General features: G+C 26.7%; 1 protein-coding gene across 2 annotated transcripts in view; it reads right to left on the reverse strand.

Annotated features, from left to right (window-relative positions):
* Positions 1-425: 425 nt before the first annotated feature.
* The window catches only part of LOC134828099 (unconventional myosin-XVIIIa), a 66,696-nt gene continuing 43,339 nt past the window's right edge, over positions 426-23,782 (reverse strand). The window contains exons 9-16 of one of the 2 annotated variants that reach the window (XM_063841063.1): positions 13,073-13,435; positions 5,660-5,856; positions 4,073-4,421; positions 3,913-4,008; positions 3,527-3,712; positions 2,314-3,467; positions 1,399-1,554; positions 426-973 (exon numbers count right to left, since the gene is read on the reverse strand). In XM_063841063.1, the coding sequence (XP_063697133.1) occupies positions 895-973; positions 1,399-1,554; positions 2,314-3,467; positions 3,527-3,712; positions 3,913-4,008; positions 4,073-4,421; positions 5,660-5,856; positions 13,073-13,435 (2,580 nt within the window). In that variant the 3' untranslated portion in view covers positions 426-894. The remainder of the gene's footprint in view (positions 974-1,398; positions 1,555-2,313; positions 3,468-3,526; positions 3,713-3,912; positions 4,009-4,072; positions 4,422-5,659; positions 5,857-13,072; positions 13,436-23,782) is intronic. The other variant, XM_063841064.1, reaches the window with a different exon arrangement.

Here is a 23,782-nt window from a genome sequence, read left to right on the forward strand (position 1 = left end):
ATTATAAGTTTGTAGACGAGTAACAATTTTCCATTTTTTTTATTTTTATATGAAATATATAGAATATAGATGATGTAATAAATATTCATGATAGAAAAATGGGTAAAAAGGTATACAAAAATTTTTTAAGTAACTTTAATTAATTTCTAACTAATAATTTCTTTTTGTTTCCTTTTTCTTTTAATGATTGACCAATGCAAATAATTTTATCACTTTTACATGGGAAGTTAATAAAAACATGCTAAGTAGTATATTTTAAAGAAAAAAAAATTATTAAAAAAAATCTTAAAATTAAAAAAAAATTAATTTTAATTAAAATAATAATAAAAAGATATGTCACAAAAATGGTAGAAAATACAACTTTATGTCATATTTTTTGTTTTTTTTTTATTAGAAGCAACTTTATATTTGTTTTTTTTTTAATTTATATATTAGTTTGTTTTATTATTATATGTTATAGGCGGTTATATTTGTATAGGTAGTTTTGTAGATAATTATGTAAGTATTAAAGTGGACTAGTTTATCAAGTTTATTGTAAAATATCTCTCTAAATATGGTGTTTTTTGTAATAATTCTCTTACCGTGTTCAATAAGTTCTGTACATTTTTTCGGGTGTAGGAAGCTCAAAAATGAGGCCTTTCTGTGAGTGTTTTCCCTTGCTTGTGTTTTTTTTCGGTTTTTAGTTGCTCAGAAAAAATAAAATAAATATTTTACTAAATTAAAATAATTTTTTATATCAACAGCAACCTATTTTTTGTAATATTTTTTGTTTATTGCTAAATATTTTATTTTATTTTAAATTCAATAGTAACAATACTTCCAATGTTTAATTTTTTTTCTTCAATGAATTATTTTTTGATTTTCTTTTAAAATTATCGTAGAATAAAATTTTGCTTAAGCGAACGATGAGTCTCCGTTGGATAGTTTGGCACTCGAGTCACCGTTGCTGCTTGCATCTGCACCAAGTGTGTGTCTAAAATGAGATAAAGCTGTTTATGTCGCAAAACAATTGGAGAAAAAAAATCAAAAATTGTTAGTAGAGTTATTTTTTGATGTAAAAACTTGAAGTCACACACGTGATTTTTTTTTGTTTTCTGCGCATTCCGTGCTGTTGAAGCGTTTTTTGGATAAAAATGATCATCTAGCTACGTGTTTTTTGGTTAGATATGTTGGTTAAATATATTTTTTGAACACTTTTCGTGCATTTCTAGCTTTGCTACGAAGAAATTCCAAATTTTTTGATGGGAAATTTAATTTTGGAATGACTTAGTTGTACTCTACTAACTATTTAACACTCGTTTTAGCAACAAAATTTGTTCAAAAGTTGATTTAAAATATTTTTTGAACATTTTTTGTTGCTTTTTAGCATGCTACGTCACAATTTCACACAAAATTTACCTTGGTATTGAATCTTTTTCTTCGCGAATGATCAATGTTGTGTCGCTATGAATACCGTTTGCGTCTTTCGTTGTGCTGGTTCGCAATACTGATGATGTTCTTGTTTTCAGTCTCACATCTAAATCACTGAGGGAGTCGTCGGAGCTCTCGCTTTCACTAAAAAATTTAAAAAAAATTAAATATTAAAAATTTTTTACAAATAGAATTTAAAAAAAAAATAAACAAAAATTAAAGAAAATTTTTAAAAAAAATCAACAACAAAAAAATAAAATATTTTAAAATAATTAAATTTAAAAATTCAAGTTGAAAAATTTACATTAAAATTTTTTTTTATATTGAAAAATATTTTTAAAAAAAATCTGAATTATCAAAAAATTGAAGAAATAAAAAAAAAAAATTAAAAAATTAAAAATTCTTCAAATTTTTAAAAATTTTTTAAAAAAATTTTAAAAAAAAAAATTAAAAAAAAAAAATATACCTAATTAAAAAAAAAAAGAAATATTAGTTATATAAATTAAAAAAATATTTTTAAAACAAAAAAAAATAAAAAAATTTGAAGAGTTAAAAAAAATATTTTTTAAAACCAAATTAAAGAATTAAAAAAAATCAAAAAAATTTAGAAAAAAATTTAAAGAATTTTTAAAAATTTTGAAATATTTAATAATAATGAATAATTTTCAAAAAATTAAAAGAATTATACAAAATTTAACAAATTTTTTAAATTAATTAAATTTTTTTTATAAAGAATATAAATCTGAATTTCCAAAAAATTTAAAAAAGAAAAAAATCAAGAAGTTTTAATTATTAAAAAAAAAATAAATTTTTTAAATTAAATTATTTTATAAAATTTAAAAAAAAATAAAAAAAAAATATTGAAAGAATTTTCACAAAAAAAATTAAATTTTTCGTTCTTACCTTTCACTCGGCGAGTCATCATCCGCTTCCATGGCTTGTTGCAAATCGCTGATGCGTTGCATGGCAAGTCTCAAATCCTGTCGACACGTAGCTGCCTCCGCTTCTGCTGCCTCAAGTCTCTTCTCAAGATCCTTGCGTTTCATATTGACTTCCTGTTCGCGATTCGAAATTGTGTGGAACTCATCGCGCAGCTCCCGCAAACTCTTTTGTGCCTTCTTCAGTTGATCTTGCGCTGCCATTTCCTTCGCCTTAACGATCGACATCTCAGCATTTGCCTTTTCAACCGCTTCCTTGTGTCGATTGACTTGAACTTCGAGACGAGCACGCGTCGTTTGCTCAAATTCCAAGCGCGATTCTAATTCTTTGGTACGCAATTCGAGTCGTTTGTTCGTGAGATGCGCCGACGAATCGCCCATTGACTCCATATTCTCCAAACGGGTGTTGAGTTCGGCAATTTGTTCCTTCAACGAGCTCTTTTCGCTTTCGAGTTCGGTGATGCGAAGTTCGTATTCCGTGATGGCGGCTTGTTCGGCATTCAATTGTTTCACTGTGGCGCTGTATTTCTTCATGAGTTCGGAAAGTTCTTCCTCATTTTCGTCCAGTTGAGCTTGGAGTTCGGTACGATCGCGATGCGCAGCAGCAGCTCGATCCTCGGCTTCAGAACGCCCGCGTTGCGCTTCTTCGAGTAACGATTGGCATTCGGCAAGTTCGTTGTCAGCTGCTTGACGAGCCTTTTGTGCGAGAGTTCGGGCAGATTCGGCATCCTCAAGTTGATTTCGTAGTTGGCGGATGATCGCTTTGCCGGCGGAATCGCCTTTGGCACGTTCGAGTTGCGATTGGGCGTCACGGAGAAGAGCTTTGTACTTGCGCAAGTCTCGTTTGAGCTTTTGGTTAGCTGCTTCTTCGGCAGCTCGATCAGCACGATCCTGATCTTCCAAGCTGTTCAAACGACGTTCGAGCTCGTGTTTTTCGCGCAATAGCAACGTACGTTCCTCGTGCTCTGATTCGAGTTGACACTCGAGCGCTTTGATTTTTTTGTATGAATTTCCGCGAATTTCTTCCAATTCTTCGTCGCGTTGAGTCGCTTCACGACGCGAATCTTTGCGCATTTGTTCCAACGACATCTCAAGACGAAGTTTTGCTTGTTCAAGCAACTAAAAAAAATATTTTTTTGAAAAAAATCATGAAAAAAATTAAAAAATCGAATTTTTACCTGTATTTGTCCTGCCATTTCATCCAATTCCTCTTCCTGCTCTTTGTAACGCTTCTCCAAATCCAACTTGGAGCGCTTAAGTTGAGCAACTTCCTCTTCAGTGCCGCCGCCGAAAGTCATTTCTTCCAATTCTCGCTGCAACGCGTTCAGCTTCTCCTCTTTTAGCTCCAACTCGAGTCGTGTATCCTACAAAAATGACGTTAAAAACATAAAATTCACTGATAAGATACGAAAAACTCATTCAAGTATCACAATGCGGTCAATTATTTTCTATGTTACTGTGCTTTCTACAGCTCCAAAGTAAAAAACTTGATTTTTTTCCGTGTTGTTTATGTTTGCACGATAAGAGATAAGATAAAACTGAGCATTTTTGACACTCAACTTACCGATAGTGCTTGGTCCAATTGGAATTTCTCAGCTACAAGTACATCTTTTTCCCGTGAAAGGCGCTCTTTTGCCAATTTTTCTTGTCTCGTAGCGTCCTGTCACCCAAAAAAAAGCAATTAATATGACTCATCATCGAAAATTCGAGAAAAAAAAATTTACCTGCAAACTCTGACATTCAACGTCGAATTTACGTTGTCGCTTCTCGAGTAAGTTGTTGCGACTATTTTGCTCTTCCAGCAGCATGCGCAAGTCATTCATTTCGTTTGTCATTTTTTGTACTTTGCGTTTCCATTGGCCGACGACTTGTCGTTGCTCTTCGACTTCTTCGTATGCGTCAGCTAATTTCTTCTCGAGTTGCTTCTTTAAGCCGACCAACTGCTCCAGATCGTGTTCGTGCTGCGTTTGCAAACGTTTCTTCGTAAATTCCAATTCACGTGCGACGCGCTCATACTTGATCTTGTAAACACCGCCATTGTCTTCGTTATCTGGATCGTCTTCGTCGAGAACGCTGTGTGTTTGTTTGAATTAAAGTTTTAATATTTATTATTTAATAAATGTGATGAGAAATTTTTTTTTTTTTGAATTTTTTGACAATTAAAGCGCATTTACATTTCATTACTTTCATTTTTTACGCGGGAATTTTTTATTTATTTATTTTTTTTTTTTTGTATAAAATGTGTTACGAATTTTGTTAAAATATTATTTTTTTAAATTAAATTTTTTGTTAAAAAAAATCATGAATTATTTTTTAATATTCAGAAGTTTTAGTTTAATTTTAATTCAGCTAAAAAAAATTTCTTCAAATTCAGCAAAATTTTTAATTTTTTTTTTGTTTATATTCAGCGAATTCCTTATTTTTTTTTTTATTCAGCAACTTCTGACATTTTTTCTTTAAAATTAAATTTTAAACTGTCATATTTTCAAAAAAAAAAAATTGTTAAATTCAGCAAATTTGCATTTTATTCAGCAAAATTTGTTAAAAATTATGTATTTAAGCAAAATTTTATTTTTTTTTTTTTTAAATATTCAGCAATTTTAAACTTCAAAATTCACTGTTTTTTTTTAAAAAATTGTTTTTTTCAGCAAATTTTGCTGAATTTAATTTTTATTCAGCAAAATTTGTTAAAAATGAATTTTTCTTTTTTTTTCAATTTTAGCAATTTTTATTTTCAGCAAATTTAAAATTCAGCAAATTTTTTTTTTATTTAGCAAATTTCAGCAAATTTGCATATTATTAAGCAAAATTTGTTAAAAAAAAATTTTGCTTTGAATGTTTACGATACTTTTTTTTGTATTCAATTGTTAAATTCAGCAAAATTTTAAGAAATTAATTAATTTTTTTTTAATTTCTTAAAATTTTGCTGAATTTAATTTTTTTTTTAAATTTACGAAAATTTTCTTCTAATTCAGCAAGTTTATAATAAAAATTATTTCTTTATTTTTTTTTTTTCAATTTCAGCAAATTTTTTGTATATATTCAGCAAATTTCATGCTTAATTTTTATTCAGCAAAAAATTTTATTAACCTAAATTTTAAAAATTTGAAAAAAATTTAACTTTCATAATTTTTAAATGAACAAAAAAAATCTCAAAATTGTAAAAAAAATTTTTTTTTGAAAGAAATATTTCACAGACACTCAAAAGAATCCTCAAAACGCATTTTTGTTATTTTAAATGTAAATGCACTTTAAAACAACCACAAAAGAAAACGAACAAATGAGATAAGAATGACTTTCAATTAACTTACCCATTCAAATCTGATTTAGCACAAATGAGTTCCATCTCCAACTTCTCCGACGTTTCCTGCAAATTGCGGAATTTCTTTTGCGATTCTTCCAGTTCCTTCTCCAAACGCAGACGCTCACTCGTTTCCGCCTCAAGACGTTCACTCGTGATATTCGCCGACGAATGCTCATCCGCTAGATCGACCGTCATATCTGTCAACTGCAGAGAAAAAAATCACACGAAAAAAAATTGTTATTTAGAAAATTCATGTTTTTTTTGTTTGTTTCGCTTTGGTCTGCCCACACACAACAAATGGAAGCAAAACACATACATAATTCATATGCGACATTGTTTGTGTGCCTCTATCAATCAGTTTGCGTTTTCTCAGCCTTGTAATCGCACCTCGAATGTAAAATATCACATGTTCCAGGTCAACAATCAAGCAACTGATCACAAGAAGCGAATGTAAATCTGTTTTTGTTTGAATCGCCCCCATTTTCACTTTTTTGTTGTTTGTTTTTCTACGATTTTTTAATTAAAATTCCATTTTTTTGATGGCGGCAATGCATCCACAAATTTTATTTTTCAAGTTCAATGCCACACATTTTGATAAATTGTTCTGTGAGTAATTTTTTTGTGATTTAAAGACACGCGAGATACACAAAAATAAACGAGTTACAGACAATTAACAGATAGCACTAAGGTAAATTCAATTTTATTGTCGACAAATGTCGCACTGTACCCAAAACATAACAATACTATAACAGTAATCGCTGTCATATCATATCTCAAAGGTGATATCAGCTGAAACAATGTGCATTAGATACTCAAATTACGTTATCGTGATAATATAATAATGCATTAGGCAGGAAGATGTAGAATAAAAATTGAAATTTTTTATCCTCAGCTTTGACTTTGACTTAAAATAATTTAAAAAAATTGAAAAATTTTAAACAAAATTGAATTTTTACAAAATTTTAATAAAATTTTAATTTAATTTTTTTAAAAAAATTTAAATATTTTGAAAAATTTTGAATTTTGAAAAATAAAAAAAAATTTTTTTTTAAATTTTAAATTTAAAAAAAAATATTTAAAATTTAAAAAAAATTAATATCTTATTAATTCTAAATTAAAATAATTTTTTTTCGAAATTTATTTTAAAAAAATTAAAACTGAGAATTTTTGATGATGTAAAAACTGAGAGCTAACTTTCAGCTTTTTAGACCTAAAATTGTCTAAATTGATCTAAATAGATAAAAAATGTTAAATATTAATAGTTTATAATAAATCTAAAGCTTTTTTAGTAAAAAATAAACATTTAGCTCTTAAAACCTAAAAATTTAATCATAATTTTTTTTTAAATATTTAAAATCATTTAAAATAATTTTTAAATAATTTATGGCTTGAAAATAATTTTTTTTTTATTTAAAGTTTCTACTTTCGGTGAAAAATTTTTTTAATCAATTTTTTTTTCTTGAAAAATTCTCAAAAATGTTTTTAAAAGGGAAGAGCTAACTTTCAGATCTTTGGAGCTAAAATCTTCAAAATTAAAACAAAAATAATAAAATTTGTCAAAAATCAATTAAACCAATCAAATATTAAATTTTTAATAAAAACTGAAGCACTTTCAGCTTTAAATATAATTTTAGCTCTATAAAAACTAAGAGAGCTGAAATTGTCTAAAATAAAAAATTTAACCTAAAAACCGAAAAAAATCATTTTAAACATTCAAAATAAAATTTTGGACAAAAAACTAAAACTTTTTATTAAAAAATTTCAGCTCTTTTCAAAATCTAACTTTCAGCTCTCAAAAACTAAACTCGTCAGTTTTTGTCAGTTTTTACTAAAAACAAAAAAAATCATGTTCGTCGATCATCAAAAACACTTTAATGACCAAAACACTTAAAAACTGACAGAACATGCACAACAAAATTTCAAATTATTGATAAATCGCTCTCACTACTTAACGACACTTTACCCACAGTAGATAGAAAAAATAGACAAACGACTTTTAAATCATTTTGAACGCCATGCCAGCACACAGTCGTTGTCACTCAAATCGCTTCCCTTCTAATAAAAAATGATTTGCGTGATGAAAATTAGAAAGGTGCCAAAACGGAAGTGAAAAAAAAATATCAAGGCTTCACTCCTTTAAATTTTTCGATAAATAAAATAAAAAAATTAATAAAAAGTTCAAAGATCTAAAAAATTATCTGAGCAAAAAAAAAACATCGCCAGATAATCTTTATTGCTTGATGGTGAACATAAAAATATTTATTTTTATTTATTTATTTTAAAAATAACCATTCAGCGCCACTTTGTCCTAAATATATGTTATATACGAATTTTTTTTTCGATTTTTTGGCGCTGAGTCATACAAAAAACTGTCGTTTGTTATTTTTTTTTTGTGTTTTTAAGAGTTTTTTTTTCAGTTATGCAAAATGTTAGATGAAAGAAAGCCAGTTAGCGACACGTCGAATGATCTCGAAGTGAATTGTGTCACCGTAAATGCAGTAAAAACTCACCTCGGAGGCGTCAACGATGGTACTTTGGTCGTCGTCGATCTCAAAATCGTCTCTAGCGATGGAATTCGCGCGACTTGTTGCTGTCTTCGGTTGTTTACTGATCAACTGAAATCCCTTGATCATGATATTCGCGGCACTTTTTGACTTTGACACGATTTTGTTCGAGCGATCTTCCTTCCGTTGGCGCTCTATCATGCTAACTGTGTCGTCATCCAACGTTTTTTTGCCCAAAAGTTTCCATTCTTCGTTGATGTGATCAGTTCGTTGCAAAAAGGCGCTTATTTTATCCGACAAATAGTTCGATGCGGTTTCCTTTTCCGAGTGTGCCGGCGACGCTCGAAAGGCTTGATGCACCCTTTGCTTCGGGCAACCCAACACAAATTGCAAATTTGCATCAAAAATCACCGGAGATTGTTCCAAATGATGCATTTCGTTGACATCCAGCGGATTTTCGTTGAAATAATGTTGCGGAAAAACCCTTCGAGGCGTCAATGAGCGACGAAAATCATTCAAACGTTCCGTATAAGAGCCGCGCGATGAGGAAATTGACGAAATTGAGTTCATGGTCGAGCACGGAGAAGGCGATCGTGACACCAGAGACGATTCGCGTGTGAAACTTTTCGTATCGGGAGTACTTCCCCGTGACAGCGGCAACCGAAGCGATGCTGAAATCGGTCGATTTCCATTCAAAACTTGCTTTGAAGGCGTTTTTCGTCCATCAATCGACTTTGTCGAACTCGATTTCATAATAAGTTTGGCAGTTATTCCGTTTGTGGCGAGCGGGGCATTCATCTTTGCCGGTCTAACAGGCGGGCGAACAGGAGGTTTTCCATTTTTCACGTCGCCATTTGTGATTTCTCCATTAGTTTTTCCCTTCAAATCGTTTTCCGAGGGCCAAACTCGCGGTTTGGGAGGCAGTTTTTTCACAGGTTTCGAAGATTTTTCCTTTTTTACGCCATTTACTGTCACTGCAGGGATCGCATCAACTTTTACAGGCGGGGTATTTGCTCCATTTTGATTGTTTTCGGCATTCGCGACATTTTGAGATGGGTTTGTAGCGATCAAGGGTGCAGGTAATGGCGGCGGGACAGCAATTGCCGCCGTGTGAATTGATTGATTAACAGTTGCTGACAGTGCCAACGGCATTTTTTTGCTTTTCTTCGATCGGCAGGAATTTGTGTTAAAAGAAATTCGTTGAAAAAATTTCGTGAATGCGGGTTGTTGTGCTTTGAAATGCGTTTTTTACATAATAATGCGAGGAAAATAGAACAAACTTTTTTTTTTTTGATCCTCTTAATTTAGTTTTTTTTTTATTTTTTTAGTTTTTTCTCGAAAAATAAATTAAAGCGGCGCACAAAATGTCAACAGATTTCCCAACCAGTTGTTCTAATTTTAGGAACAACAACCACTGCAATTAACAATTTTCTTGAACAGATGCTGATTTTCCAGATTTTTCAATTTTTAAAGTTTTTTTGTTAATTGATTTTTTCTGGGTGAGTTTTCCCTTGTTTGACACTTTCCAAAAAAAATTCAAAATAAAATTTTCCTTTTCAAAAAAAAAATTCTTGGAGCGCGGAGGCGATCCGCCAATAACAAAAAAAAAACGGACGACACGAAATTAATTTTTTTTTTTTTGTAAAATTCTGAAAAATTATGATGAACGTCTTAACGCGAAAGCAACAAGTTGAAAACTGAGATAATTCGATGTTTTATTTTCAGACTCTGTGCAGTTTTTCATCGTGCGACGATCACTTTGTGGTTGAATTGTGTGCGGATTTTCTTTTTTTACCCGCACACGATATACGCGAGACTCTCTGCGTTGTTTGTTTTCTTTCTTAAAAAAAATTATTATTAATTCGTACGACGAGAAAATTCTGTACGGTACGCATTTTTCTGATCATCTGAGATAAATTTTTTAAATTGCACATCAAGAGAATTTTTTTTTTTCATAATAAAAATATATTGTTATGTGTACGTTAATTTTGGGACCGAGAGATGATGAGCAAGAGTAAGAGTTGAGTAGGAGGACCAGATTTGTCACGACGAAAATTATAAATTATGAGATATTGTTTGTTTTGGTAATGAAGAGGACAAGGTTCTAACGCATTTTTGAGGAATTTTTTGGATTTTTTTGTGACGAAAAAGGGCCGTGAAGAGGGAAATTTCTTCATTAAATGACCTTTCTAAATAAATTTTCATTAAAAAAATAATTTTTAATTTTTTTGATTCATTATTTTTCTACTTTTGACATTTCTGATGATGAATTTGTTTAATTTTGGCATTAAATTAAAAATTCAGATATTATGGATCAATCTTTTTAATTAAAAATGTCGAAAAACTGTCTCAAAAGTCATAAGTTGATGAGAAAATGTCATGAAAAAGACTAATTAACTGAATTAAGTCACATAATATGACAAGAAAATTACTTACAATAATGGAATTTCTCATTAAAATGACGTAAAAGTTAATTTTTTCGTGAATTTCAATTAAATTACATAAGTTGACAAAAATAAATATTTAAAAATAATTTTTTTAAACCTATAAAAAATTTTATTTAAATTTATTTAATTAAATTTAATTTTAATTTAATTTAATTTAACAAATAATTAAATTAATTAATTATTAAATTAAATTAAATAAATTAAAATATAAAATATTAATATTAAATATTAAAATATTAAAAATATTAAATATTAAAATATTAATTAATTAATTAATTAAATATTTTAATTTAATTTTAATTTTATTTTGAATTTTAATTATTTTTTTTAAATATTTTTATTTTTTTTATTTAAAAATATTAATTTTAAAATTATTGATAAAAAATTTTTTGAATTATTGAAAAGGCATTTTTTTTTTAAATTTTTAACGGAAATTTTTTAAATTGACATTTAAAAAAATTTGCAAATATTTGAACTTTTTTTTGCTCAAAAAAAATTGTTTTTATTATTTATTTTTTTATTTTAATAAATGAAAAATGTTTAAAAAAAAATTTATATAAAAATAAAATAAATAAAAAAAAATTCTCTCACACAACCAAATACGAAAATTTTTTTATGTCAAACGTCGTAAAAAATAAAGAAATTACATTCACTTGAATTACGTCCAAGGCCAAACACTTGCTGCCTGCTCACAATTTATTTATCAAAATCAAAAATAAACAATAATAATTTCGTTTCGTTCAATCTGCTGATCTGAATGATGCTCTTTCATGAAAGAAAGAACTATTTAATAATTTTTTCTGTTGAAACTAAAATCGTGTCTGTTTCCCGCAGACAATTATTTGTTCAATTAACAGAAAACAGAGCAATCAATTAATTTTCACAATAATTTTATTTGATTTTATTTAAAATTTTCTTGAATAATCGACGAACGGAAATTCCGTTTCTCGTAAAAAAAAATTTCATACAAAATTTTCGAAAAAAATTGACAATGACGTCCAATCACTCGTCGCCACAAATTTTTTGACAAGTTTATTATTTATTTTTAAATAAACATAAATTTCGCGCCTGTCCAGGAAAAATCATTCAATAAATTTTTATTATTTCGAGCGAAAAGTGATGCAACGAAGCATCAACAACGAACAAAAAAGTGCGTTTAACAGTATTTATAACAACAATAACCGTTACCTACTTTCTAACACACCAGCTAAAATTTAATAATAATAGCAGAGCAACACAATAAAAAAAAAAACTTTTTTACGTTACACAAACGTGATAAAATGCTCTCTCTACCGTATGACGCGACTTGTTGCAATCACCTGGTTGTCGAGCAGTTGTTTATGTTAGACGGCTTTGTAGATAAACATCAGAGAGAAGTCTCTCTTAATTTGTGATGCAACAAATTAGATTTGAGTCAAAATGTGTTAAAAAAGCATTGTCGCTACTTAAATTTTACGATATTCGAAATTTATGACGCACAAATGACTTTTTTTTAATGATTGCACTTTCCGCATTTCACACACACAAATTTTACTACCGGCACTAAAGTGACGTGGGCAAACCAAATTTTACTCTTTGTTTTGAGAGATTTTACTTTTTTAAGCCGTTCTAAATTGATTTTTAATCTTTTTGTTTAAAAATTTTATTGAAATTTCTTTTAAAAAAATATTTTTTCAGTTGAAAGTTTTTTTTTTCAAAATTTTAACGGTAATTTTTTGAATTGACATTTAACGAAATTTGAGATTTTTTGTTAAATTATTTAGTAAATAAAAATAAAAATAAAAAAAAAATTATTAAAATTTTATATTTTGAGCTTTTAGAAGAATTTAAAAAAAAATGATTTTTTATGTTTTTTTTTTAATCTAAATTTTTTTTCCAAAATAATTTTTGCCAAATAATTAAAGTAATAAAAATTAATTTTAATTTAATTTAATTAAATTTTTTTTTTCTTAAATTAAATTTTTAAATTTTTTCAAGCAAAAAAATTATTTTTTAAATTTAAATAATTTTTAATAAAATATTAAATAATTTTTTATTAATCAAATTTATTAAATAAATTATTTTTTATAAATTGATAAATTAATTTTAATTAAATTAATTAATTTTAATTAATTTTTGATAAATTATTTTTTAAAGAAATTTTTAATTTTATATTGAATCAATTTTAATATTTATTTAATAATATTTTAATTTAATATTTTTAATTATTCAATTTAATAATTTAATTTAATTAATATTTAGCAAAAAATTATTTTTAAAATATTTTCCAATTACCAATTTTCAAAAAAAAAAAAATAAAATTCAATCGAAAATTTAAAAAATATTTTAAGTAAAGCCCAAAAAAAATTTTTAATTCTTATTTTTTTTAACTTTCAAAAATAAATGTTAAATTATTAAAACAAAAATTATAAAAAAAAATTTAAAACGGCTTAAAATTCAAAAATAAATTCCATAAAAAAATAATCTTACCTTAGCTTCCAATCGTTGATTCTCCGTTTTCAACGAATTTCTCTCCGTCTCCAACTTTTCCAACTTCGCCTTCAGCATCACTAATTCATCATTTGCTATTTTCAGCTGTTCCTCGGTGCGATTCACGGCTAACAAGGGACTTACTCGAACCAATAAACGCCACCATGGCCAATCTCGAACTTGCATAAACGCCCTGACATTCCGTTGGATGCATTTAACAGCAAGTTCTTGAACTCTCCTTTGCGAAACTCGTTTCCGCGCCAGATGTCCTCGACAATACGCTTGAAGTTGCACGATGCGATCCGAAAGAAGCTCATCTCGCTTCGCCTCGAGTTGGGTAAGTACTCCGGAACGGAAAAGAACCTAAATGGAGAAGAAAAAAAATTAATGCACTGATTTACAGTTCAGATCGCTCGTTTGTTATGAAGATTTCTGATAAATAAGGTAAAAATACGTGGAAAAATATGTAAAGAAACAGTTAGCTAAATTATATGCAGAGGCCCATATTTGTTGAATGAACATTTTTTTTTGCAATCTACGTCGGCGGAACATTATGAGAACTTTGAAACCGTCATGCATGCGAGAAAAATCTCGTTTTTTGCTGTTTTTAAGACAAAAGACCGCCCTGACGAACGGTAAGTAAACAATCTATCACTCTTTCGTGACACACCAACCACACACACGCGATTCCCTTGTTGTTAGATTGTTTCATCACACAACGTCTTTAGAAAAAAAAAATTGTAAACTAAACGTGAGGAAGATGCGAATTTCGCATTAAATACTACCGGCATAAAATTTCAATTACATGAGCTATGATGAGATAATTCACTTGCGGATTTCGTGTCAAAATGTTCTACTTTTTAATATTTAATTTTTTTTATGCAATACGCGACTTTCTTGCGACTGCGGCGAAGAAGAGCAATGCTCTCTTTTGTTATTATTTTAATATTTTAGTAATAACAATAAATAGACACGGACAATGAATGATGTGCTTGGCGTACAACTTTGCATGTGTGTTATGAAAATGTAGTGCTTTTCAAATGTGGAACAATAATATTTTTAGCATTTTTTGTTTAGGCGAAAGAACGAGTTGTTATGACAGCGAATGGCGATTACTGTAAGAATTTCATGGGAAAGTAATTAGTTTTAGAAGAGATATCGTGCAATTTTTGTGAGTGATGATAGAAAATTTGTTTGTGAAATATTAAAAATAAAATTGTAGACAATTATTTTAGATTGTTTATAATTTTTGCCTGTTTGAAAATTATAACAAATTGAATTTTGAAGGAAATTTTTAAACATAAATTATTTTAAATAAAATTAATCAAAATAATAATTTTTTAAAAATAATTTTAAATTAATACTTTAATATTATTAAGTTTAATAATTTTTTAATAATATTTAAAAAAAATTATTATTTTTAATTATTTTATTTAAAAAAATATTTTTAATTATTTAAAAATTATTTTAATGATTTTTTTTTTGTTCTACCTTAATTAAATTTTTTTCAAAGCCCAATATTTTTCTTTAAAAAAATAAAAAAAAAATGAAAAAGTAATTTTTTTAATGTTATCAGTTGTCTTTCATTTTTTTAACTAAAATAATATTTTTAATGATTTTAGACAAATATAAAAAAAAATTAAATACAAGGGTAAAACTTTAAATTTTCTATGAATAATTTTTTAAATAATTTTATTTTGTAATAAAATGTAAAATTTAATGGAGACTATTCCATTATTTGAGTGAATTCTAAAAATACCAGTTAAATATTTCAATTTTTCTTTTAAAATAATTTAAAATTTCAGAACAAAAATTGCTTAAAATTTTTTAAATATTAAAATAAAGAATTTAAGTCAAAATTTTTTAAATTAACAATTTTTATTCTCTTGAATAAAATATTAATTATATAAAAAATACGAGAAAAAACTAAAATGAAATTTATTTTTCAAAATTTGATTAAAAATTTAAATAATAATTTTTTAAATTTAAAATTAGTTATTAATTAATTAATATTTTAAAAATAAAAAAAAAAATATTTTAAAATATTTAAAATGAAAATGAAATAAAATTTATTTAATTTCAATCATTCTTTTTAAAACTTTATGAGTTTTTTTAATCAAAAAATTTTTTAATTAATAAAATTTATAATTATTTATATAAATTTTTAATAAAAAAAATTAATAAATTATTTAATTAAATTAATTTAAAATATTCAAATATTTTTTTTTTATTTATAAAAAAAATTTTTTTGAATAAAAAAATCATCAAAAATTTTTTTTTAATAAAGTTTTGTTAAAATAATAAAATTTCCATAGAAATTAATATTTCTTGAACAACTTCACATGTCTTTCGATCCTTCAAATTAACAATAATTACTTGTTAATAATTTCCTCGACTTAACGATTATTACCCCGCAATTATTTCACGTTTTATGAACTGGCTGAAAATTTTATTGAGAATTTTTTTTCGCTTACCTCCGTATCCACAGCTGTTTGCAAATAAACGTCTATCAGATGACCATCATTTAAAACATTTTTATTGCCATCCATAATCAAACCGACACTATTTTTATTGCATTTTATCACCTCCAACTTTGTATCTTTTTCTTTATGTTTCACTGCCAACATCGACTTGTCTTCCGTTTTTCTCTCATTTTTCTTGTTACTGCTCTTCGCGATATTTTTGCCGTTTGTTTCGAATTTTTCGAGAAGCGCTTCACTAATGCGTCCCGTTTTTACAGAACTTTTACTTTTTGCGTGTTGTTTTTGCTCCTCGTCGTCAACTGGAGTCACGTTATCATCTGCTTCGTTGGAAATGTGACCCGAATCGTCGCTGCAATCGCTTTGATAGGCACGATCGAGCGGTTCAATTGATTTTTTTGTGTTTTGTTTCGTTGACACAATTTCCGCCGATGGTAGAATTGTACGTGCTTTAGGTTTGGGCGGTGAATTTATTTTAGGTTTTGTCGTAATTTCTCGATTTCCATTGGAAATGTTGGTTCGATTTGTCGCCGTAACGACAACAACGGGCGAAATTTGTCGCGAATGTGATTTTTTGATGGTTTGTTTGCCATTATTTGACTTTAGCACGAAATCGCGTCGACTTGTGTCACCTAAAACGACATTTCCCGAGGAAATGCGGGCAAAGTCGACGTCATCCGTGTTCGCAGCGGAGGTTTTGAGGTCTTGAGCCTTTTTCAGAATCGAAAGTCTTTTGTCGGGACTTCGTACGGGGGTTTCCTTGCGCCGATTTGGATCGACAGGCGTCGTTCGCTTGATCGAAGTGTTTGTCTTGTGAAGTGACAAATCACTGACAGCTGATTTGAGGCGATTTTTCGTCGGAGAGAGCGTCATTTTTTGCGGTTGGGCAGCAACAACGAGTTTCCCGCCGTTGATCGCCGACGTTGAAACGGCATTTTTCATCGTTGGAATGCCTTTTTTGCTCGTTACGCCCTTTTGATGTTGCTGCATGGGCACATTTATTGTCGGAACTTGATGACTCAAGGGCTTTAGCGGCAAATTACGCGTGGATACCGATTTTGCCATTGCTGATGTTGTCAGGGGAATTGCCGATGGCATATCGATGTAACTGCTACTCCTACTCGAATGCACACTCAATGGCTTGACAATGGCTGTTTGTGGTCCAAAGTACTTCAAATGCGGCTGCGGCGATGCTTTGACAACGGGAATCTTCGAGAGCCCACTATTTGCGCGCGATAATTCACACACACTTTTTGTCTTTGTCATCTTCGACGACGACGTCGATGGACTCTCCAAATTTGTCACAATAGGCAATTTTTCAATACTTTGCGATTTTTTTGCCATTTCCGAGGGTTTTGTAGCCGGTTTCGTCACTTTGTACGTATTGTAGTTGCTGAAATGGATGGCGTCACGTTTAAGTCGTTCCGTTTCATGCTTATCCAACTTTTTGGCCAACTCACTTAAATCATGCAAATTCATCAAACTCTTCGTAATTTGCACGTATTTGTCTAATTCATCCTCGTGACTTGACGTTTTGCGCGATTTTTGCGGAGGATTCGGCACAAAAGTCCCCGCATTCTTCTTCAAAATGCATTTCGACTCGATTATGCTGCAAGTTTTGGCTTTTTGCAAGGGCGGCGGATAGAAAATGTTTTGCGGCTGCGGTTTGGCGATACTTAAACTGGGCGGCGCGACAGATAATGGCAACGAAAGTGGCAAACTCGCACTCGAACCGAGTGATTTATGTGCAATTTTCTTCGCAGGTGTCGTTTTATTGGCCTCGATTTGTTCGGAAATGCTTCGATCTGTGGTGTAATCGTGCAAAATTTTGTCGAAATTTTGTATCACAGCGTTGAGTTTGTGTTCGTCGTGTGCCGCTTTCTCGAGTTCCTCGAAAATTTCGTCTTCGAGGGAGATTTTAGACATTTTCATGTCTTCTGTGTCGGAATCGTCGCGAGATGTCGTGCGAACTAAGATGTTTTCGTAAGAGGGGGGTTCGTGTGATGCCGAACGTTGGCGTTTATTCGTGCGTGGCGGTCTCTGAGGAGTGTCAATGTTGTGTGCAGTGCCGCATGAGGCATCGCAACTTCTGTCACGCTCTTTACGCTCCTCTTTCGTCATCGCCTTTGTTAGTTTTAGTTGGAGTTTTGGCGGAAAATCTTCAATTTTATGCATCAACTTGCTGTAAAATTTCTGCATTCCGTTTATTTTGCGTGGAGTATCCATTGTTTTTTTTTCACTTTTTTGTTTTTTATTTTTTTTTAGATATTTTTCATTTCAGTCTTTTATATTTCTATTTTTGAAAAATAAAATATGATCAGCAAAAATTCAGCAAATTTCAGAAAAATTAAATTTTTAATTAAAAATATTATTAATCAAAAATTTTTAAATTTTTTAAAAAATATTTTGAAAAATTATTTTTTTTAATTTTTTTTTTTTTTGAAATTAATTTTAATTTTAAATCATTATTTTTTTCAAATATTTTTTATGTTTATTGAATTTTATAAATTTAAATTTAGTAAAAAAAAATTATTCCAATTTTTATTTTATAGTTTAGAATTTAATAAAATTAAGAAAATATTTTTTTAAAAATTAAAATAATTTTTGTAAAGATTTATTTTTTATAATTTTTTTTTATAATATTTTATAAATTTTTTTTAATTCAAATTTTTCATTTAATTAAAATTTAATTTTCAACAAACATTTTTTTTTAAAATAGTAAAAAATAAAAAAAAATATTTTTTTTAAATAATTAATAAGATTTTTATTTTTTTTTAAATAATTTTTTATTCAAAAATTTAATTAAAATTTTTTATTTTTTTTAATAAAATTTTAAATTTTTAAAAAAATAATTTTAAAATATTTTTTTTTTTTTGTTAAAATAATTTTTATATATTTTTTTTAATTTCAATATTTTTTTTAAATAAACAATTAAAATTCATCAAAGCTCATCTTCAATATTTAGACTTTTCATTACAAAGTAACACTCATTACTCTTACAAAAAAACGAAAAAAAAAATAAAGAGAAACTTTAGACATTAATTAGACAGACACTTTTACTCTCGTCGTTGTGCCATGCATTTCTTGTCTCATATTCCTCTAACGACGTGCCATATGAGCCAACGATAAAAATATTAACCTTTCATCTGTTTTGACGTCAGTTATTGAACTTTGCAAGTAGAAATCACGTAAAAATATTTTTTTATGTTTTAAAAAATTAATCGAAAAAAACTTTTGTTCAAAATCGCCAAACAAATCAAGTTCATTGCCGAGATTTTATTAACTTGATAATACTTGTTTTTAGCAATCAAATCGCCATAAAACGTCGTCTCGTCGAAGAAAGTAAGACGTGCTCACTAAAAAAACATAAAGTGACTCATTCATGCAAAAATTGTTTAAAAAAAGAAAGGAAAATTTAGTTGATTTTAATCATATAAAAGATTTGTTTAACAAAAAAATCTCTTCTTGCGTCTTGTTAAAAGTCAGTTAACTCGAAATTAACTCAATCTTTCTAAATAATTGTATTGTGTGTTATTACAAAAGTTTTTTTTTCTTTCTTTGCTGGTAATGAGGCGAATGATACTTTTTTTTTGGTGAACAATGCAAAGTTCAGCGGGCAATGATTTTTTATTTTATTTTTTGGATTTAATGGAAACTTCCATCAATCATTTTGAATTTCAAACGAAACAATTCAATTTTTTCGTGTCTCAGGTGTCGATTTTTTGTGTAGTTTTTTTGGCAAAGAGATTGGATTGAATGTGGAACGAAGAATCAAGGGTCACGTTGTGTTTATTTTTGAACATTTTTCAGGTGTTTCGTATCAAATGTTAAAGATAAACATCGAATTTTGTAATTTTTTGTGTTGTGAGATGTTTTGTTGTAAAAAAAATATTTTAGAAAAATTTTAAAATTATCAGAAAATTTTTTGCTATGAAATTTAATAATTGAACTTGTTAAAAAAATAATTAAATTAATTAGTTTGTATTTTTTTTTATAAAAAAATTAAATAAAATTAAAATTATTTTTTTTTAAAATAATTAATTAAAAAATTATTTAAATATTTTAATTAATTTTTTATATTAAAAAAAATTAAAATATTATTGTTTTAAAATAATTAATTATTAAAACAAAATTTAAAAAATTATTTAAATATTTTAATTAATTTAAAATATAAAAAAATAATATTCTAAATTAATTAAATCAATTTTTAATTAATTAAAATTAAAATTAATTAAAATTAAATAAAAATTGATAAATTAATTTAATGAAATTATTTTTTTTTAATTAAAATTAATTTATCTAATTTTTATTTATTTTTTTTTTTAAATAATATCATCAAAATTTTAATTTAAATGGAATTGAAAAATTAATTTTCTCCTTTTAAAATTAAAAAATAAAATTTAGTTCCATTTTTGTACAAAAAAAAAAATTCAAATTAATTTTACACGAACTCCCATCTCTTTTGCACAAAAAAAAACACATTTCATCATCTAACATTATTCACTTTACCACAAAACACATCTTCCATCATATTTAGCTCTGCCTGCCAATTTATTCACCATCCTTTGCAGAAAAACAAAAAAGCACATCAAAAAATTAGACAATCTTCATTTATTACTGTAAAACATAATAATAACATTATTAAACCACAACATCAACAACTTTCAAAGAGGCAATCACAATTTTTTTTTAAACAATACCAAACCGCTTCAAATTAGAAACACCCACATTTCATTCGCCATAAAATAAAATAAATAATATGCACACGTTAGCTCCGAGATATTTGAGTTATTTGCAACTTCTTGACATTTAAAAAGTAGTCACTTCACCTTTTCAATTTTTTTTTTCTTCTTCATAAAATTAAAAAAAAATATTTATTTATTTAAAAAAAATCAAGTAACCAAATTTCAACAAATATGAAAAAAAATAAATAATTACAATATTCGAACAAGTGTCCATAATTTCACGATTTTTTTGGTGTTTGACATTCCAAACATGTGTTTAAATATTTTTCTCGCTTTAAAAATAAAAAGTTAAAATTGTAAAAAAAAATCAATCGGAAGAAATAATTTTTTTGTGAAGAAAAAAATTTCACTTTTATTATAAAGCACCAAAAATCAAATATTGACATTTTTTTAATCGTGCCAAAATGATATTTTAATGACTTCTGTCTTGAAAAAAATATAAATAAATAAATTTATTTAAATAAAAAAATAAGGCATTTATTTTTTGTTTTTGAGGAAATTTATTGAGGTAAAAGAAATAAATAATAATATTAATAAATAAGAAAAAAAAAGATTTTTAAATATTTATAAAAAAAAAATCGGAAAAAATGGAATGGATGTTAATGAATTTAATGATAGATAAAAAAATTTTATAAAAAAAACACAATGCTTGGCTACATATTTCTTTTCATGTATTTATGAGAGCGTGCAAATTATTAATATGATTAAATTGCGTTAAATCGGTACGAATATATTTTAATATTGAATACACGATCAAACATTATATTTTATAAGAGAGTGTCTTGTTTTGCATTTTTTTATATTTTTTTTTATAAAAATAAAATATCGAAGAAGTACGCGAAAAAAAGCGCGCGCCAGTATGCCAAATATACATATGCCGCAAATAAATACTTTCACTTCATTAACCAATTCGTAACTCTCTTTTGTATAAATGGCATATAATGTTGATGTTATTATTATTATATTAAATTATTTATTATTTTAAAAGTTATTATTATTTGATTTAACTCGAAATTTGACTCGATTTATTTATTTTCTTATGCAAGAAATTTTTTTTTTCTGTGGAACAAGTGAATTTTTCTGTTCTGTTATTTTACGATTTTTTTTTTCAGTTGCAATAATGCAATTGTTTTCGCTTCTACTTCTGACGAATATTTTATTATTATTTTAAAAACTTTCACATTCTTATTATTTATGGCTTTTAATCAAGCGAGCAAGTACAAATATCTATTGTTCTGTCATATCAATTACTTTTATTTTAACTTTTTATTATTATTTAGTAAAATATTTTAAAGACAGGCAGGCAAGAGACTCTTAACTCTATTTATTTATTAAATTGTTATTTTTTTTAATATCACACATTTTTCACTCTTCGCTTTTATTATCTCTTCTATTAATGGAGAAATTTTATCTTTTGTAAAAAAACGTGTTAATTCAGTGAAAAAGGAAAAGACAAGAGGATTTAAGTGATTCAACTTTACTTTTAAGGTTATTTTGATTTGTTTTGCTTTAAGTTGGCAAAACAGAGAGAGATAAATGCAACTTTGGCATTGATCAAATTTTTTTGAATTATTTATGTTGGCGATGAAATGTATTATAAAATAAAAGGAGGATGTGGTCAAGATCAGTGAACGAACAAAAAAAGTTAAAAGTTTTAAATGAATGTAGTTTTTTTTTTTGAACGTTTATTGAATGAAATTATGAGAAAAAATTAGTTTTTTTTTTGTTGAAGGAAAGAAAAGATTTATGTTTTTATTGATATTAAATTTTGTTTAAATTTATTTATTTAAAAAAAAAATTTTAGATTTTTTTTTGTATTTTCAAGTAGTTGACTCATATTAAGTTATTATTATTTAAATAAAATTTATTTATTTTTTGTAAATTTAATTTAATTAAATAGCAAAAAAATATTTTAAATTAAAAATTAAGAAAAAAGTGTCATAGTTTATTTTTTTTTATTTAATTATTTATTTCATAACTCTTTAATTTTTTTTTTATTTTAAATTTTATTAAAAATTATTTTTATTAAAAAAAATATTAAAAATTTGAAAATAATTATAAAAATAGTAAAAGTATATAAATAATATTTTTATTTTCAAAAAATGAATTAAATTATTTAAATTTAATTTTAACACATTTAATTGTCAAAATACTTTTCATATCATTAAATTTATGAATTTTAAGAAAAAAATTCAATGTTTATTCAAAAAATAATCCAGTTACAGATTTTTATTATTTTTTTAAATTAATTTTATTTATTTTATTATTTTTTTTAAGTTTAAATTAATTATTTATTGTAATTAATTAATAATTCAAATTTAAAAATAAATAAATTATTTTATTTTATTTTTTTATTTAAAAAATAAATTTATTTTTTTTTTAATTATTTTTATATTTTTTTAATATTTAAAAATTATTTAAAAAAAATAATATTTTATTTAATTTTTTTTTATTATTTTTAAACTCTTGAAAAAAATAATCATTGCCCAAACTGACCTACTGCTCGATAAATTTCTCATCAATTAATTCCATTAATTAATTAAAAAGCAGAAATCCGCTCAAAATTTAAATTTTCTCACAGATCGATCGAAAACAAACAAAAACGAAACTGTCACTAAATAGATGTCAATAACCTATCATAACAAGAAATCTCGAGAGAGCGATGCACATTAAAATTTATGCAAAGGCATTTATCACAAGAAAGTCTCTTCAACTGAGTTGACACAAATTTACATGAAGACACGTTCAATTTAATTGTTTATTGTTGTTTACAGAGTCCATCGACTTTTATTGTAATTTATTTATTTTTTTTTTTTTTTTTCAGAAAAACTTTTGCTCTGATTGCCTAATTTTTGCTGATCATTTGTTTATTTTTTTTTTTTTTTGTATTAGCATAAAATGTATGCTAACGTCATTTTTTTCAAGAAAAGGTACCTGATACCGTTATTATTATGCATACATTTGTTTATAAAAACACTTTTTTGTTGATTTCTTTTGTAGTTCACTGTAAAATAACTTTGTATCGATGGCATATATTTGATATTTTATTTATTATTATTTTATTTTTCAACACTAAAAAGCACTTTTTGTGGATTTTTTTATTGCTTACTGATAATAAAAATGAGTTTTTAATTTTTTATTGCAATAAAATGTAATTTTAATCCGCCGTCATCCGCGAAATCAGCGAAAAATGACTCTTCTTCATAAAAAAAAAAATTAATAAAATATTTAAAATGCTATCAAGTGCATTTTATTGAGTCACTTGCGCATACAACGAACGAGAGACGAACGAAAAAACACTTGTTGAATCGAAAAGAGTTAGTAGTAGACTGTTGTAACTGATTTAACTACACGATTCATAAAGGCTTGCTTGTCGACTTGCCCCGTACGAACGCTAACATAATAATATACAGAAGAAAAATTGAAGAAAAAAAAAACAACAAAATAACATGTTTGTATACGATGCGATGAACGAAGTACGAAGT

Source organism: Culicoides brevitarsis, chromosome 1 (genome assembly GCF_036172545.1).
Source record: "Culicoides brevitarsis isolate CSIRO-B50_1 chromosome 1, AGI_CSIRO_Cbre_v1, whole genome shotgun sequence".
Taxonomy (NCBI): domain Eukaryota; kingdom Metazoa; phylum Arthropoda; class Insecta; order Diptera; family Ceratopogonidae; genus Culicoides; species Culicoides brevitarsis.